General features: G+C 34.0%; 2 protein-coding genes across 11 annotated transcripts in view; both read left to right on the forward strand.

Moving 5' to 3' along the window:
• LOC127869716 (troponin T, skeletal muscle-like) overlaps positions 1-6,008 on the forward strand; it is a 38,497-nt gene extending 32,489 nt beyond the window's left edge. For all 10 annotated transcript variants that reach the window (XM_052412374.1, XM_052412405.1, XM_052412388.1 and 7 more), the window contains exon 12: positions 1,094-6,008. Coding sequence is in view for 1 of the 10 variants with exons in the window: in XM_052412405.1 (XP_052268365.1) it covers positions 1,094-1,095 (2 nt within the window). In the remaining 9 variants the exon portion in view is untranslated. The remainder of the gene's footprint in view (positions 1-1,093) is intronic.
• Positions 6,009-16,456: 10,448 nt separating this feature from the next.
• LOC127868059 (uncharacterized) lies at positions 16,457-18,746 on the forward strand. Its single transcript, XM_052409650.1, has 4 exons — positions 16,457-16,517; positions 16,964-17,176; positions 17,726-17,882; positions 18,514-18,746. The coding sequence occupies exons 2-4, from the start codon at positions 16,967-16,969 to the stop codon at positions 18,576-18,578; spliced, it is 432 nt and encodes a 143-aa protein (XP_052265610.1). The 5' UTR covers positions 16,457-16,517; positions 16,964-16,966; the 3' UTR covers positions 18,579-18,746.
• Positions 18,747-19,381: the final 635 nt, after the last annotated feature.

Raw genomic sequence — 19,381 nt, forward strand, 5'->3', positions numbered from 1 at the left:
CATGGAGAAGATATGCAAAAGGCATTAGACAGTCACACTGGCTCTAGGTCTATGCAATAGTTTAATGTCAAAAGTTTGAGCCTTATTGTCATGTCTGCTCAATATTTCTTTTACCGTTCGAAATGTGTCAATAGAACCTGGCTTCAGTGTTAAGGTCATGAAGATGATGTGCAGAAGGCATGAGTAAGTCAAGCATGGTTTAGGTCACACTTTAAGGTCAATAGTTAAGCCTAGTTTTCATGTATTTTAGGTACTTTCCATTCCCATTGAAGGACTTTCATGAAAATTCAATGTCATCCAGAAGATGTTCAGAAGAAATGAGTTAATTGCCCTGACATATAGTCACTTTCACCAAAACAAGTTCAAAAGAATCTTAGTGGGGAATAATGTCTTGTATTAAATATTTAGGCACATGTACAATGGTGGTAAACAAACGAGGACAATAGGCACTTTAAATCCCCCACAAATTAGGATAAATAACAAATGTACTTTGTATGTATATACATTCTTCACTTTGGTCATTTAGTTAAAATAACTTCAAGATAAAATGTCACTCAGTGGATAGGTTAAATGTAATTTTCTTTTTAAGTAAGTTTCAGCAAAAGTTGAGCATGTTGTGACACTGTGTTTTTAGCCCAAAGTCAAGGGCACATGCATAGGGCCATAGCTATGGATCAACCATGTATTGTTTACGTATCTGTGCCTGAGGAACATACATTTACCATACAGTTTCTGCAATTTTATATCAGATTGTTAAGTGCATATGTATATATTTTTGTATGCCAACACTGTATTTGATATTTTCGGTCTTTTATAGCGTGTACAAATTGAATTGTTTAACATTTTAAGTAAAATATGAACTGCTTAATTTGCACACTCAATATATTTGTACCTAAATTAGTCTTTTTTATAGGTTGACATGTTTTTTTTCTGCAAATATTGTCATGGTGACCATAAATTGAAATGTTTGTCTTTTGAAGGGTAGAGGGAGCAGCTCAAGTGAAACAGTAATAAAATTTGTAAAAACAAATTTCTTTAGCAATCAAGATCAGATCCAGTGTGGGTGTTAACAAATCTACTATTTCTGTTTCAGAGACGTCCTCCTTTTTTCGCTTCACCTCCTATGTGCTATGCTGTATCCATGGAAACCAACTCTGAATTGTACCTCAGCAACAGCAACAATATTGAAACATAAGTCATATGTATTCATAAATAGAACAGTTGTGAAGTTTTAGTTAAATGTTAAGGCAATGGATAAAGGAAGCTTTTTTTTTGGTAAACATGTTTGTTTCATCTTGTTACCTATAAGTTACATCTGTTTGAGGTTATAAAAGGTCGATACAAGTATGCTATATAAGTAATAAGCAAAATTGTAGTCATGAATTGGTTAATAAAATACAAAGTATTAATACAAATGCGAGCAAGTATTGTTAGCTCACTATTTCTTTAATGGTGATAAAAAGAGTAAATTGCAAGATTTTGAAGCGCCTATTTAATGCTTGCCAAGTTGTGTGGGTTCATTCTTTTTATGTACTTTTGAATATTAACCTTGACAACAGATGCAATGTATGTGATTTTATGGAATGTGTATATGCTATTAATTTTGTATTTCCTTTTATTTATTTTCTCTGTCGTTTTTTCACTGTGTTTGTGAGATACAATATTTGTTTGGAAAAATTTCTACGAAATGTACTGATCTATAACTACTACCTTATGTTTATAATTTCCTTCATGGTGTATATTGCAGTCATTTTGTTATTATTATACATGCGCTACAGTATATTTTGGTCTAAAAAATATAATAGACAAATCAGGAGTCGAAACAGAAGTATGGAGACTAAAACAAAAGACGCAAAAATGGTTTTTGAAATAAGATCTTCAGTGTGTTAATGAGAGTTGTGTCTCGAAATTATTTTTCTGTTCATTGTAAAAATGTGTGTCTGTATTTGGTCCATGTACAATTAAACTCTGCTAACGTTAAACAAAATTGTTCACTTTTAGTTCATAATAGCGCTAAGGCTCAAATTGAGCTATTGTTAAAATGTTATGTCAGGTGTTGTGTATTGTCATTCATCTTATTTGTCAACACTTTAGAGGCCACATTTTTCATCCATTCTTTAAGTTACTGTGACAGAATGTGAATATAAGTTGGAATCAGTCAGAGTGTAATAATTGTTTAAAAACAAGGTCTTGAAAATCTTTTTAAATTGATACCTTTTAAGAAGCAACACTTATTTCTTAGTCTTGATGAAACTTTGTCAAAATTGTTATTCTGTCAATATATAGGCAGAGTTTTAATCTGGGTCTTGTGCGTCCAAAAACAAAGTCACTAGGTCAAATCTTAGAAAAACTTGTAACTACCTAAAAAGCCACATTTATTACTCAATCTTCAAGAAAATTTGTCAAAAATACTAACCTTGAAAATTTCAACGCATAGTTTGAATACGGGTAACATTTGTACATTAACGAGATAACCAGGTTCACTTGTACATTAACGAGATAACCAGGTTCACTTGTACATTAACGAGATAACCAGGTTCACTTGTACATTAACGAGATAACCAGGTTCACTTGTACATTAACGAGATAACCAGGTTCACTTGTACATTAACGAGATAACCAGGTTCACTTGTACATTAACGAGATAACCAGGTTCACTTGTACATTAACGAGATAACCAGGTTCACTTGTACATTAACGAGATAACCAGGTTCACTCTTTAATACAACAACAATTTTACTACTTAAGAAGCCACATTTATAACTTTTTTTTTTCTTCGTCAAAATGTTTTATATTACTTATACTTACCCAGTTTCATATAGGTAACATGTGTACTAAACTATGTCAAAAGCCACTTTAAAGCCACACACCCTGAAATGAAATACATGGCATAGTAAAATTAAGTATAAATAAGAAACATATCTAATCTATGCCCATTAGAATATATCTGGTGGTTACAAGGTAGAAATCCGCCTCTTTTGCGCTAAAAAAAAAGAATCGGCTTTGTTGAAATGGACGTATACGTCTAGAAATCCTAGTTTCGGTTTTAAAAGCGGTACCGTTTGAAAAATAATAAGTGACTTGCTAACTAGGCTATAGATTTAATTTTATCTATGCCATTTAGAATATATCTGGTGGTTACAAGGTAGAAATCCGTCTTTTTGCGCTTTAAAATTTAAAAATAATCGAGTTTATTGAAATGTACGTAAATGTATAGAGATCTTACTTTTGGTTTAAAAAAAATAAAAATACTTGCTTACTAGGCAATAGATTTAATGACAATTTTGCACACTTTCAAATTGCATCTATATGTATTGATTAACATGTATTTCATTGGGATTTCATTTCAAGGTGTGTGGCTTTAATGACTCAATCTCAGTGAAATGTGGTCAGAATGTGTTTTTTTGGCAAAATGTACTAGATGCTATGTCACTGTCTTATCTGGGTAATGTGCGATTAAAAAAAAAAAGGTCACCAGGTTAAATCATCAAAATAAACTTAATACCATTCTAGAGGCCAAATTTACCTTATTAAATGTATAAATAACGTTAATATTGGGGTATACGGACATTTGCCCCTTCGTGAAATCAGGAGTTAACGGACATTTGCCCCTGCACTCAAATTATCAAGGTGGACATTTACCCCTTCACTCAATTTCTCAAGGTGGACATTTGCCCCTTTGGACATTTGGTGCTGAGAATAACTTCCATAATGAAAATATGATGAGTTATGTGGATAGTACATTTTTGCATTTCTTTTTATATCATTTGTATAAACTAATAAACTAATGTCACTTGAGTTAAGGGGCAAATGTTCACCTTGAGAAATCGAGTGAAGGGGCAAATGTCCACATTGAGAAATTGAGGCAAGGGGCAAATGTCCACCCTGAGAAATTGGCTAAATCGTATAAAAAACCTTTCCTCTGTAGCAGCCACATTCAGCACTCAATCTAGATTAAATGTAATATCTTGACAATATAAAGACAAAGTTAGAATATGGTCACATTTTCCTCAGACATCTATTATAAAGTTCTTAACGCTGTGAAAGCCATATTTATGAATCAATCTTAAAAAAACAATTGTTATCATGACAATATCAATATCTAGACAAGACATTTGCTAATTAGTTTACATTGAAATCAGATGTGTGCTTAAATGCAATCATATCCCTTTTGTATTATTTACTAGTATATAATTTTCTTAACATGTTCATGCCCTTTCTATTACACCTTTCTATATGGATTGTGTCAAACTAAAGAAACAGCATGTGTGGGTGGGGGTCTGAAAAAGGTCAGGGTGATATATTTTGTCAAAATTTAATGGATGGTAAACATCATTCATAAAAAGCGACTTAATAATGCTGTTATTGTTAAAGTACTCATATTTAATCATCTATTCAGCATAATTTCATGAGATATTCTCTGTATACAATGTCATAATAATATTAAGTAATAATGTACTGTACACAATTGTCAATAGGCCAATACAAACACATTGTGCGTTACTGTTTAAAGTGTTTTATCAGAACATTGGCTGGATAGCAGAAGAATCTTTTTTTAGCCGAAAGTGTATACAATACGGATGTATAAATATAATTACATATTAACATATGTATGTTATAGATCTAAGCTGGAAGTACATGTAGAAACACTCCCTACGCCAGAGTTTTGGGGCGGGGCAGTTTTCTTATATTTATATAGTAAAAAAAAGCTTGTGAACACTCTAAGAAGTCACATTTGCCCAATCATCATGAAACTTGGTGATTAGATTTGGTTTATATATATCTCAGATGAGTTTGCAAATGGTCCTGATGGGTCACATGAATATGGCTGCCAGGGGGGTGGGGCAGTTTTCCTTATGTGACTATATAGAGAAACCTTGTGAAGGAATTTATAGAAGTCACAATTTTTGCCCAATCATTGTGAAACTTCGTTAAAACATTGGTTTTATTGATTTCTTGGACAAGTTGGGAAATGGCTCAGATCGGTGAAACACACTTTTTAGCTCACCTGATTTCTCAGGTGTGGTTTTAGGATTGGTCTTTGTCCGCTGTCTGTCCGTCAACATTTGGTTTGTAAACACTCTAGCATTCACATTTCTTAAGCATACTTTATCAAAGTTGCTGAAAGATCTCAGTCAAGTTTGATGATGAGCAAAATCACATAATTAATTCCATAATTATTGCTCTTAGATTGTCCAAATTTTAATTATATTATACAAAATCCTTGTAAGCAAAGTTTGATGTTTGGGGGGTCAACTCAAAATAAAGGTCACCATTTCAAATCTTACAAAAACACTCCCTACGCCAGAGTTTTGGTTCAATAATGATGAAACTTGACCAGGATGTTTGTCTAGTCAATATCTAGGTCATGTATGACATTAGGTAAAGATTGAATGAACAGACTCCTCTCAGGTGAGCAAACTAGGGCCATCTTGGCCCTCTTGTTTACCTTGAAGGATGGCCTTGATCTTTCACTACTAAAAATGTGCAGCTTCATGAGATACACATGCATACCAAATATCATGTTGCTATCTTCAATATTCAAAAAGTAATGACCAAACTTTTAAGAAAGGTAAAGTTTAAGGAAAGAAAATACAATGATCTTTGACCTTGAAGGATCACATTGACCTTGACTTTTCACCACTCAAAATGTGCAGCTTCATGAGATACACATGCATGCCAAATATGAAGTCGCTATCTTCATTATTGCAAAAGTTATCAAACTTTAACCAAGTTTAAAGTTTTGGGACAGACAGACAGGCCAAAAACAATATACCCCCGATCATTCGATCCGGGGGCATAAAAAACAGAAGTAGACATATATAAAAAGGGTGGAGATAATTCACAGAACTTGCCATGTTTTCATAATAATGAGCAAATAGAAATGGTTCAATAGTTAAACTATCTCTGCATTGAATTTGTGTTATCAAGTGGTGGGTCATTCGTAAAAACTACTCAAACTTTATCAGATATAGGCTTGATACATCCAAATAAACATGCTGCTATGACACTTGCGTCTTTTTTAATTATCCGGGTGAACACGTATTCGTTTAGTATGAGTATCTATCAAAAGTACGCCTGTTACATTTTGGGGGCTCGTCCGTACTAAAAACAAATAACTAGTTAGTCATTTTGTGTGTGTTTTATTTGAAGTTACAACATCAGAGTATGCTCAACATGTCAATGTTGTAACAAGGTTTAAATCTCTACAACAATATGTGTACACGCTACAGAAATGGTAGTGGCTTTATATATGCACTGACTTGTAATAGATACAAAATTGAATCGTATCATCTATAACATACTATTTTGTTAATACAAACACATCACTTGTTCATTGAAGAGCGAAGTGTGGGATATACATAATGAGGGGTTCCGATTCAAACAAGCAAATACACATAGATCTACAAAGTAGCTATACACAGTTTAAATAATTAACTTGGCAATTTGTAATTTAAATGTATGACAATTAGTTAATAAATGTCAAATGCCATGGTGGGTCCCTTCGAGAGAAACAATGGAAGTTAAATGATCAGAACTTTCAAAGTCAAACGGATAACATATCACAATGTTCATTCAAAACACTCATACACACAATGCCTGCTACGTCGACAATGCCAAGAACGACTAGGCAAACTTAAGCTTCAAACACATACCAACAAACACATGTGTAAAACACCAACACCAACTTGTATCAAGCACATTACAGCGAACACCTGTGTCAATTAATTACCATCAAACCCCCGTGTCAACCACATAATTATCAAAGCAGGTCATAACGAAGTGCAACAAATACTAACACGTATGGACAAGGCTCTGATGCACACATGATAATGCTGCATTACAATACAAGCAACTCTTACATTGACACACAAATGCACCCAAAGCAGTAGACAAACACATACAATACATACCAACACAAACATCACACACGCGGACACACAACTTCACCCAATGTATCACACATAACACAGTGGGCGAATACCGCAAATGAAAAGTAACACAGGGCCTGAAAAAATATCATGTAGAAGTTTACAATCAAGAAAATCAAGCTGCTTACATATGGGCACACACATTGACCGTATGTCACAAAATCTACCAGCTTTGGCTATGCCTAACACAAGCTTTTGCTGCAAGTGTACCCCTCTGTCCAATCAGATACACGAGGTATGTCCAGTTCATTAACAACTTGTCAAGACCGAAAGTACGAAGTCACGTACAATTTAGCCAACCATCATTAATTTATGCAGCCATTGCTTTGGCAATATAATAAGAGGCATTCGAAGGCTCTCATGACATTCTAACAAAACCCTAGGTTCGATTCAGATACGTTTCACTTAGAATGAAATACAATTAAGGAAGGCCAGAAGGCGAATGACACATAAGACAATATTGAATACTTATTAAACGATCAGCTGACTCAGAAATGGCAATCCATGCAAATATGGGTTACTTTTTCAGCAACAATTTTAAGTTGATCTATACAAAGTAGTACACAAACGAGGCTAACTTACGGCAAAAACGGTTATTGATGTTAATCGGGCCGATATTCCAGTTACTTATATGAACTTGACTAATAGAAGTAAACAAAAATGGACCGACAATTGACAACAGCTTGCAGCCAACGTTGGCAGTGAATGAGATAAAAGAACATAATATTGCAATTCATGACCCAATAAATTTGCCTACTCATATGCAGCCATTATTTGATAATGCTTGCAAAACTCGCAATACTGACCGAACAAAATCAGCTTAAAAGTCGCCTGCGTGAGTATAAAGACATTTGATGATAACTCTGAATAGGTCTCATATAAAGGCTTGGTAGAGCATAAAGTTGCTGAAGAAACGCACAATCTGTATAATTTCACCCAAGACGTGTTCCTAATGCTCAGAAAGTTGGTTTGAATCTGAAATTGAAAAAATGCTTAATGATGAAATGATTGAATCTAGTTCCAGTGTTTTGCGGCAAAAAATGTTTTAGTAAAGAAAACAGAAAATACTGTCCGATTTTGCAATGACTATCGCAAACTTAACGCATCAACTAGAAAAGATGAATATCCTTTACCTAAAATTTATGATGCCCTTGATACTATAACATGTGAAAAATATTTCTGTACATTAGATTTGACTAGTGGATATTGAACAGTAAAGATGGCCGATGAACATATGACCGCATTTACCTCACATTGTTTTAAAAAATAAAAGGTCTTGCCCTTTGGCATATATAAGGCACCCGCACCTTTTGAGCGGTTGGTAGCATTAGTTCTGCGATGCATTGAATATATATATATATGGTTTTCGATAGATTCCGTACTTCAAAGTTGTTTCTAAAATCAACGAAATGTCATTTGTTTAAAAAGCAAGTTGAATATTTAGGCCACATTGTTTTAGAAGAAAAACATTCATATCCTCATCAAATATCGAGACAGTTCAATTATTGCCTGTGCCACAATATAAGACTGAATTAAAAGCTTCTTCGGCATTTGCAATTACTTCAGAAAGTTTATTCCCAATTTTGCTCATATTGTTTTTCCATTAACCGAATAAACTCAGAATTGGTGCAGCTCTTTCTCAAGTCCATGATGGTGTTGAAACAGTGGTGGCGTTTGTCAGTAGGTCACTAAATAAGTCACACTTATTAAGTATAACAACCACCTCCTTCAGGTCACCTGTCCGTCGGTCAGTTGGTTTAAAAAATCTCTTAACGATTACACATATTTATGGCTTCGCTGCATATATTTAGTCACAATCACTTATACAATAGAAATAGAAATACATTGTTTTAAACGATTGGATAAACTATGACTCGAAACATGACAATTCATCGACACAAGTTTCAACGTTGTATTCATTAATCTTCATTACTTTTGCTATGTTAAAATATGTATGCAACGTTAGCTTCCTTTATTATCTCAGAATATTACTTCTATCCTTACTTAAGTTATGGCTAAGAAACTGTTTTAAGTTACAATGACCTTGACCTTAAACCGCAGATCGCAAGCTATGTCTTCATGTAAGGAAATTATACACAACATGCATTGCAGTAATTCCATTGAAAATTTGAAAACATATTGACGTAGATTTCGATCTTTAAACCTCCGAAGTATGTTTCTCGTATTTTTGTTTCGAAGAGCGATCCTTCTTAAGCCTTTGTCGCAACGCATATGTTTTTAGTTTTTCTCTTCGCTTCATGTAGTTTGATTTAATATGAATCCACACACTCGTCAACAAGTCAAATACGCGGCAGCCAAATGTCCATTTAAATATTCAAGAAATACAGGACGTATTCAACAGAGAGATTTTAATTTTTAATAAATCTAGTAAAATCGATACTTTTTCTATCAATTACTAACGAAGACAATAATTTAAGTTGGCGTAGAGTTTTTGTTTGATTGTAAATCTTAGCAGGGGATGCAATTTGAAGAGACGAGTTGTACCGACTTAAGAAAGTGAACACATTAATCTTAATAAATAGTTTTCTAACAACACGCGTTTTTGCCATTGATCATATTTTTATTTATAAATAATATGTCGCATGCGATATATAAATAAATAATAAGTAATCACAATGTAATGTATTAAGTTACGTTATCAAAAACAATGAAAGATTTATAACCGTGTCGTTGTAGGCCGTGTTGTAAAAAAATAAGTAATAATATGCATATATAGCATAAGAGTATATACGAAACATAGCATAAGACAATATACGAAACCATACACGCATTTAGTTCTCCTAGTCAAATGCATTAACAGTGCGTATTCATACAATTTTCCAACATAATTGACACATATTGTTTTACTACTCATTTAAAACATATTTCAAACGGCTACTACATGCACTGTAGAGAGAATATTCACGTATCAGGTGTAACGAGTATTTTAAAAGATACTTTTAAGTCATGTACTGTCATGCATTACTATACCTGCGACTATACACGCACATGTAATTACATATGTATATATGTTGCTTTTGCGTTGTATATGTGCTCTTATTATTGTCATGGTAATTTGTTAAAGCTGATTGTACATGCATTTGTAACTGTGCATTTCGTATGGATGTTGCAGGCTATTTATCAAAGCTCGACAATTATGAAACAGAACAAACATTAAGGAGAACAGGTTATTAAATAGCTAGTTGTGGTTAATTGATACATAATACTGTCGTAAGACATTTTAATTTTGTGTTTGGGAATGCTTTAGCAGAGGGGATAATCACATGATAGTCAAGATGACGACGTCCATGCCGAGGTAGGGTTTTTTCGCTATTGTAAACCCTTTCTTACCTGTATTTTTTAATGCCGCTCACTTTCCAGACATATCATCAAGAAAGTTATTAGCGTTGATTTCGTATTAATACTTGTTCTTTATCTCGACTTACTCGCTGCGAAATTTCTAAGCGGGTTGACCTAAAAACAGCTCCATAAAGAAAACGTGCGGGAGTAAAGTCGAGATATAAAGCAATTATTATTACGAAATTAACGCTGATCACCTTTTTACTAATATGGTTAGAAAGTGAGCGTCATTTGACAATAAAACAAAAGTAATAATGGGTATAAAACGGCGAAAAAATAACTGTTTTAGCATGAACGTCGCCATCTTGACTATCACGTGATTACCCCCTCTTTTTACATTGAATGCCGTTGTATGTGCTCTCTAGAGTATGTAAAACCACTGTCGTCATGTACTTAAGAGGATCAGTTTTTCATATTAGTCTCCACGCCAATAAAATATTATGCCGTTAATGGGAAATACTAGTCAGTACTTCAGATATTTAAGATATACTTAAGATATTTCGATATATACAATGTCTCCATCTTACAATTGCGGTTTTTGTTACGTATTGACTTTTTCATCTCATATTGTCGCTTTTTCGGCGTAAGCTGTATTAAGCCAGCTTTTCACCCTGACTTGACCTTTGTAAGTGTCCAATAATATTCAAATAAAATTTCCCGCGGCTAGGTACGAATGAATACACTTCATTTATAGCTTCTACCATTGGCTGATTTGAGTTTAACACCAGAACATTGGAAACATATCCGCGTCTTTGTAACACTGTTTTACTGCATGAAACAATTTTATCTCTAATGAAAAGGCTCAATAGATAGAACAGTTTTACAATCGATTTTCGACATAAATACAGTTTGTGCGTTCACCTTTTATTTTCAGAGAATTACCAACGCAAAAGCGTTTATACTAAAGGCTATATTCTCATATTTAGTACTTACTTGCATTGCATTTCAACCCGCGAGGTTTCGGGTCAATTCGCGGCCAGTGTGTAAAAGTCAGAGTTTATATACAGTTCATCACCGGAGTTCGCAGAAGGGGTTGCGATCTTTTCATTGAAGGAAAAAATTGGAATCTATGCTATTTTTGTCTGATGGAGTAAATAGTTCGTTTAGTCGCTTTGTCGATATATCAATATTTTAGGCACAGCTATTGCCTTGGTCGTGTACAGTTGGCGTAAACAAGCCGTCGTTTCAGCAGCAGAATTGTTACCTAACTTTAATGCATTGCATTCCAATCCGCAAGGTATCAAGGTCAGTTTGCGGTCAGTTGCAGAAATCTTTATATAAACGCCGTCTCGTAAACTTTGTGCACTTGAAGTCTGTTTTGATCAGAAAGATACTAAATAAAGATATTCGGCGATATTATTGTGGTATGTCAATCATCGATTTTTAATATGTTTTCAACATTTGCATGATAAGGACCAATTTTGATAAAATAAATGAGAAATATTTATCCATTTAGACCAGTTTATTAAGCATGAGCACAATAATTCACTATACTATAATTATGCAATTAAATTAAGATTTGAGTATTGCCGGCTGACCTATATGCACTCGTTTATTTTCATGTTTCTTGTGTTTTTCTATTCTGTAAATATAGATATCTGAGTAATAATATCACATAAAGCAAAATAAGCCACGAAATCTGGCGCAACACCCCGTAATTGATTTGCTTGTGATGTAGCTAAGAACTTCGCAGAAAAAAGGCATCCGCTACTTTTTATCTCATAGAGATAACTTTTGATCGTTCATAAACATCGACCACAATCAACGCCGTATATCTTTTTTAAAGATATTTCTTGTTTTAACTAAGACGTGTTAATTGAAACAGCGTGAAAACGAACTGTTTTTTGACAGAACCATTTAGTGCGCAAAAATTAAACTCACGTCTACATGTGTTTTGTCTTACACAGCTTTATGCTCAGACCAATATCCTTTTAAAGTGAATCGTCATGAAACATTGATTTCAAAGTTTGCAAGAGCAAGCGAATATTGTGTCATGCGTACCACATTTTCCTTGATTTGCGAGGCACTTTACGCTCAACCTCTACCATCATAAATAAATAATCACGATGAATCGATAATAAAAATTAATTTATATAAAAATTCGTTTATTTTATGTGAAGAAGCGAATAATTGTCTTCGGTTGAGATAAATGTTTGAATCTCTTTTCATTTAAAGAATACATTAGGCGTGACCTAATTATTTGGTTTGATTCCTTTGGACATTTCGACGGGTTCCCGTTGTTCACGATCGATACTGGCTATCAAATGACGAAATCAAGTTATTTACTGATAGTTCGGGTGATTTATGTTTCGGTATCTGGTTTAATTTTTAAAGCATAACTGCCACCCTCAAACCGACTATCACTGAGTGATAGATGACGACAAAATGTTAAATGGACCTCCCCCGGACGTATTTATTGCATTATATAGTTATATATTTATATTTTTAATGCTGCCGGTCACCTAAAACACAATAAATTTCCGCAACAAACTTCATTTATATATTATCACCAATATTCTATGACATGTTTTAAACTAATTTTGATAAAAACTCGCGCACTGAATCCGAGTTCATGTAAGTCCGACATCAGATAAATTGATCGACATCATTCCTAAAAAACGGGGAATTCCAAGTAAAGGTCGATTTTTAAAACACCCCCTCTTATATCGAGCATAATTTTTGTGGCCAAAGTGATTTACACATTCGGTTTGTATATATGTCTTTGTTTTCCGTTTCTGGAGCCCAAAATTTGAATCTTTGCAAAATGTCTGTCAAGACTATGATGGTTGCTGGAAATGCAATATCAAAATATTCAATTTAGTCTTGAATTCGTTTAGATTAGTCCGGTTATGCCGGACCAAATCATTACCCCTCCCCCTGGTAGACTTCTCATACCATAGGTGGCATCTGGAATAGAGCGGGGAGCCCCATCTGGTTTACGTCGCCTGCCCACGCCATTGCGCAAAAGCCCATTTAAACTACGCGCGTTCCACCCGGGGGTTAAGGTTTGGCATCCCTCGCTGCTGATCCAGCGGACCGGCCAATTAAAGGATAGAATCTCCCATGATCCACACTTCTGAAATGACATATATAGAAGGGTAATTACCAAATATATTACATCTACGCATTCGAGTCCTACCTTGCAATCCGCACCTTTAGTTTGATCGCCTGACACCCCCATACTTGCTAAATATGTCCCTCTGGCTATTCTAAATACGTATGATTTAAACATATTGCAATCAGAGCCAGACTGTACTAAACACTGCTTAAAGGGATCTTTTCACGCTTTGGTAAATTGACAAAATTGAAAAAAGTTGTTTCAGATTCGTAATTTTTCGTTTTATTTATGATATTTGTGAGGAAACAGTAATACTGAACATTAACCATGCTCTAATATAGCCATTAAATGCATCTTTTGACGATTTTAAAACCTAAAAATTATAAAGCGTTGCAACGCGAAACGATTGAATAATTTGGAGAGTTTTGTTTTTGTCGTTAAATTTTGTGAAACTACGAAGATTGCTTATATAATGTATTAAATACGTCAAGAATGTGTACTCGGCGGAATAGCTCAGTAGGCTAGAGCGTTTTTACTTTAGGACTCTGGCAGGACTCCAGGGGTCACTGGTTCGAACCTGCCTCGGGCCATGTTCTTTTCCTTTTTTTATTTTTTTTCTTGATTTTTTACTGGAGCTTTTACGACCCAATGTTTACATTTATCAATATAAAGCATTTAATGAATAAGTTAAAAAATGTCAAAATCTGTGAAAAGGCCCCTTTAAATTCGATAACACGTGAATGGTCTATAGTAACTGTGAACAATTAGCTGACCCGATGTTACGGACCTAATGCCAAATTATAGATTGAGGTTGCAAAATTGGCTTATTAATTTCACAAGGAAGTCTTGAGTGAACAGGATTCCTAAATAAGTGTTTGACGCCCATAAACATATAAAAAAACTTGCTGAAGACTTGCGGCAAGCATACGTCTTCAAACAAAAGTGACCTATTGCCATTTGGTGTAAAAACTTATTCGCTGATTCTGAAGTAACCAAACGTAAAGATAGTCTTGAACAATACAGATTCGAATTTATCATGTGCAACCGTTGGAAGAATTGAACATATTTTATTAAAAATTAGAGATCGTTCTAGGGGCTCTTTTATCCGCGACAGGTTGTTACCTACGACAACCTTTGAGTATTTTGCTTACATCGAATACGTCCAAGATGAAGTACCAACCATCAATCATATGAGAAAAGGGCAACCTCGATATGGATGTAGTTATAGAAGACGCCGAATAATGTTTCTCGAAATAGTACGTAACAAACATAATTAAATAGCAATGTGGAGCTGGACTACTAGTAGATTACTACAACTATTCTATACAACTCACTGAATCTTTTCTTAAGCTCTATATTGAATATACTCCATAGATAGGTCGGTATAAGAATTTTCCGCCAACGTAGTAAGTCTCCGGACACGCTCTTGTTGATAAAGCATCTGCAATATTGTTTTTTTTTCTTCCGGGCATATGTGCCGCTTTATGTACACAATTGTAAAAAATTCCTTGCCTGGGCAATACTCTCAATAAAGCAAGAACACGAACTGACTTGGACGGCATCGAATTCAAAATTTTAACAACGGCCGTATTGTCACAACGAAAGCGACTTTTCTTGCAAGTCATATATTAACCGAACACGACGGTCTCCACCAGTATAGGACACAACTCCAGTAATGTTAAGTAAGCCCTTTACAAACCCAATCTGCCTGCCACTTTTGGGCACCAGTGGATCAATACGGATAAAGTTTGTAGGAGATATATATAAGTATGAAAACTTTGTTCATATCTGTTGATAAATAATCGAACAATAATGAAAATGTCAGCTTGTGAATGTTCATAACATTTAGAATTGTAGAATGGGAAAACTAATAGACTGAACGACATAATTATTTGTAATCTCCATAGCGGACAGAGGAAATTTTAGTATAATGCGTTTTTGTACGCAAATCGACTTTGCTCGGCATAACGATCGTCTAAAAACCGTCGCAACTGTAGCGTTTTTACACGGAAACTCTTTTAAATGAATTTCACAATCGTATAGATCTATCTTTTTAAATCAACACGGATCTTTGTAATACAATAAAATATATTTTGATTATTTATATTGTTGACGATTTACATGCTTACAAAGTACGGAAAGTTGTGGCTTGCGGTTTGTCATTGGGAAATGAGCTCAGACAGTTATGGCAAAATGTCAGGATGTAAAGTTAAACCAATTGTAAAAAGCAACAATAGTAAACCACTGTTGATCAATCATTATCAACAACGTGTTTATCTGTTCAATGCAACAGTAGTTTTTGACTGTTTAATGAATGATATTGGTTTGTTTGTGTTGAACGACGTTTATAATTTTATGTCAGTCATATAGTTGGGGTTAAGTCAGCTGCATGCAATAGGGAAGCTTAGAGAATCTTAGCGATTCACAAGAACTCTCTTTGGAACTGGTCAACCGAATTAAATGCTTTGAGGAGAAAAACCATTTTCCGAAATCTTACCAGGATGTTAACTCAAGGACCCAGTACTGGTAGTCCTGCGCTCTAGCGATTTGGACCTTAATATATTACAACAGTTTAAGAAGCATTATGCAAGCGCATAAATAAGAATGAGGAATGCTACATACAAATATTTAGGTTTATTGGTCTAATAAATCAAATGTTGTTTACATCAATGAAATTCCTAACAAGAAGTTTGACACGGATACAAAGCCGTTAACGCGTATGTGTTGCTAAAGGCAAATTATCCCCAAGTTCGTATAAACGAATCTGCACTATTAATGGGGATGTCCCGAGTTTGAATTTATATACATTAAAGATTTGCTCAACAAAATGCAATTATTAACAAATGTATAAATCTCTTGTCTCAATAATGATCCGGTACATCTTTTCCTAAGCTTCTATTCTTGTTTTTCAGGAACTTGTTTTTTCATCTGTTTTGATAAAAACAAAGCAATAAATTATCTACTCGCTGTACTTATGTACATTACTTAAATTTTGAACATTCCACAGTGGTAACCAAGAACTCTTGTTGTTTATTTCTGAACTGAAAATCCAAATTAGCTTTTCTTGCTGTTTTGAAATGTCAACACTTTTTTCAGGCGCAGATACTGTATAACATGTTAACATTTGGTTATTGCAATCTATTGTCTTGTGCCTACTTAGGAAAAGGGTGAGTACAGTTAAATTTTATATGTTTGAAAACAACAATACGATTCGTTTCATGTATTGTGTGTGTCTATAAAAGGTATTTATTATAATATGGGACACATTTGCGTTAAACATTTGAATTCATACCTTTAGCAAGGGTAAAATGTATTACATAATGGCTGTATGGTATTTAAATGATAACCATATTTATGATTTCTACCAACATATGGCAAAATGTCAAACTAAAACTAGTGCATGTTTTATAACTTTGAAGCGAATGTTTTTTTTCACTTTATGGGCCAGCCATAAAATGGGATCAAAGAAGAACACATATTTTAAAGTTGTATACATAAAGACAAAATTTACTTGAATTTGATCATCGTCTGACTACTAGTTTGTTATTGCATTCAATTCCATTTAGTGTCAAATAAACCTTCATATTTAGGTTTATATTTGAACAAATTCCAGAAAATGACATCATTCGTGCTGATTGTAGCGTTTGTCGTCACGTGCGTCTCATGTCAAAGTAATACTTTTGATGTAAAAGGTACGGTTGGACAGGATGGGCACATAATTGGTGGATGTACACCTGTCTTTTGCCCCTTAAGGCCCAGAGGGAACTTCGGGGACTTTATTAGGGGTTTGAGCAGGTTCGAACGTAAAAGGAGAAGTGTTGAACAGGTTAGGTATAGTTTTGTTATATGTTATAAATTAGTTCTTTAATTGTATTTTAATTATTTTTTTTAATCAAAGGGATAATTCTATATTATGTGTGGAGTGTTTACCTAGTGTTTTACTTTCAGATAAGGTATAAATGGGAAACATAAATTAGGTTCGAGTACTAAAGGAATACAAAAAGTTATCGTTTATTGTTCAAAGAAAGACATGTTATTGTTATTGCTATTTTATTATTTCGAGCGGGACAATCTTACAGATTGTCGATCTTGTTTCTTGTAAAGGCGAAATACACCTTTGAGATATATATCTACATTTGACACATTGTAAGCGGGCTTAGTCATTTTGCTCAAGTGAGTGGCTGAATGTTAATATTATACAAATTCGACCAGTAGTATAAGCCAACGATTTGTATAGAAAAGTATAATATTTTATTAACCAATAACCACTTGCAAGTTTTGCTAGGACAAAGTTTGTGTGCACTTTTATGTAAACGGTGAAACATTGCAAACGTCGGATCATTTGTTTATATAAACATTCACTGATTTGTTTCAGATGAAGTTTTTCACTCTGAGTTTGGATGTCAATAAGTGCAACTTCAATCTGTACGATGCCAACCGAGATGATTTTCTAACAAAGGAAGAACTTGTAACAGTGTTTGGAGACAACACGAACACTACTGCATTGATTGATGCACTTGATATGTTATCCGGTGAGTCAATATGTTCAAGGATTTCATACCATACTTCTGCACGTAATTACATGCACACGTGTGTATGTGTTCGATAAAGATTGTATTGCAGTAAGCACTAGATTAACTAACGGACGCTGCGTGGTTGACTGGGCCAATATGAGTAACTATCATAAAACATATACGTGTATTTCATAAAACAATCTATACTTCATATACGTTCACTGGTCCCCGTTAATCTAAACAAATCTTATTAATGCTAAAGCCAATTGAATCATATGTAAATATTTCTGTATGTGACAATATGAGCGTTTACTGTGTTTGTTCGTCTACAACGATTGATATTTTGAAGGTCAGCCCTTATCATTCGACATTAAACACGTTTGATATGAACTAAATAAACAAATACTCTCATTCTATCTTACTCCAATTCATAAAAAGTTTCGCCATACTGAAAAAAGCAGTACAAATTACCACAGCGTTTTTACAATATTAAAGTAACTATTTCGGTGCGCGTTTTTTGTTGTTGCTATGTTAGATATCCGATACAAACAAATACAAAGATATTTCTTAATTGTCGAGCTAAGACATACACTGACCGACGCATCTGCCTCGCCTTTTCGTAAGTATACATGTGATGCATTATTTGCAGGTGACGGTTTAGTTAACAGAGAGGAGTTCCACTATGTGATGTCGAGAACAGTTGAAGGATGTTGAACTGATGTTGATTTCTTCGTACGCTTGGGTTTAAATTCTTTTAAACGCTTGAAGGAATTTCAACAATGACGCTTTGTGGGAAGATTTTTTAAATTGTATACTTAGAAAATCAACAGAAAACACCGATTGAAGATTGTATACCTGTTTGTGATTGTTTTGAAACCGTTTATGCTGTACACCTATCATGGACTTGAATTTCCAAAAATGTTCAAATAGTCAGAATAAATCTTAATACATATTTAACTACTTATTGTTTGTGTATATTTAATTAATTTAAATATCTTTTGAATTGCGATGAATACGACTTTTTAAAATGATTATTTTATCTCAGTTAATCGTACATGAACGTGCCTATAGTTCCAGTAGGAAGCTACGCCACAAACTTAATTTAGTGAACGATGCGTGTACGAAAAGCTCATACAGTAAAATTTTAAAACTAATAAATATGTTTCGATTTGATAAATGACATAAATAAAGTTTATACATGTAGTATGTACCTATAAAGAGTAAATGAAACTAATGGGAAATGGAAGGTTTCACAAACATTCATAAATGTGTAAATATAAAAAATGGTCGTTATAACATTAAACATTTAAACTGACATTAACATCTGAAACGAAAGATTTGCGAATATTCGCCATTAAAAACTGACTCTATCCGTCATTACAGTATTAATTACAAACGGGATATTTGGATCTGAGTTTAAACGTACCATTCATAGACAGGCCATTAAAAGAGATCAATGTAATTGGACAATAACCCAATTATCTTATCTTTCAAAAAGAACATGTCTGCATTTTATG

The sequence above is a fragment of the Dreissena polymorpha genome, chromosome 1, assembly GCF_020536995.1.
Source record: "Dreissena polymorpha isolate Duluth1 chromosome 1, UMN_Dpol_1.0, whole genome shotgun sequence".
Taxonomy (NCBI): Eukaryota; Metazoa; Mollusca; class Bivalvia; order Myida; family Dreissenidae; genus Dreissena; species Dreissena polymorpha.

What these genes read in the sequence shown, in the direction of transcription:
- LOC127868059 (XM_052409650.1), top strand. Translation starts at nt 16,967, where the DNA reads ATGACATCATTCGTGCTGATTGTAGCGTTTGTCGTCACGTGCGTCTCA. An exon ending in AAAGGAGAAGTGTTGAACAG is followed by an intron (nt 17,177 to 17,725) that starts GTTAGGTATAGT and finishes GATTTGTTTCAG; the next exon opens with ATGAAGTTTTTCACTCTGAG. An exon ending in TGCACTTGATATGTTATCCG is followed by an intron (nt 17,883 to 18,513) that starts GTGAGTCAATAT and finishes CATTATTTGCAG; the next exon opens with GTGACGGTTTAGTTAACAGA.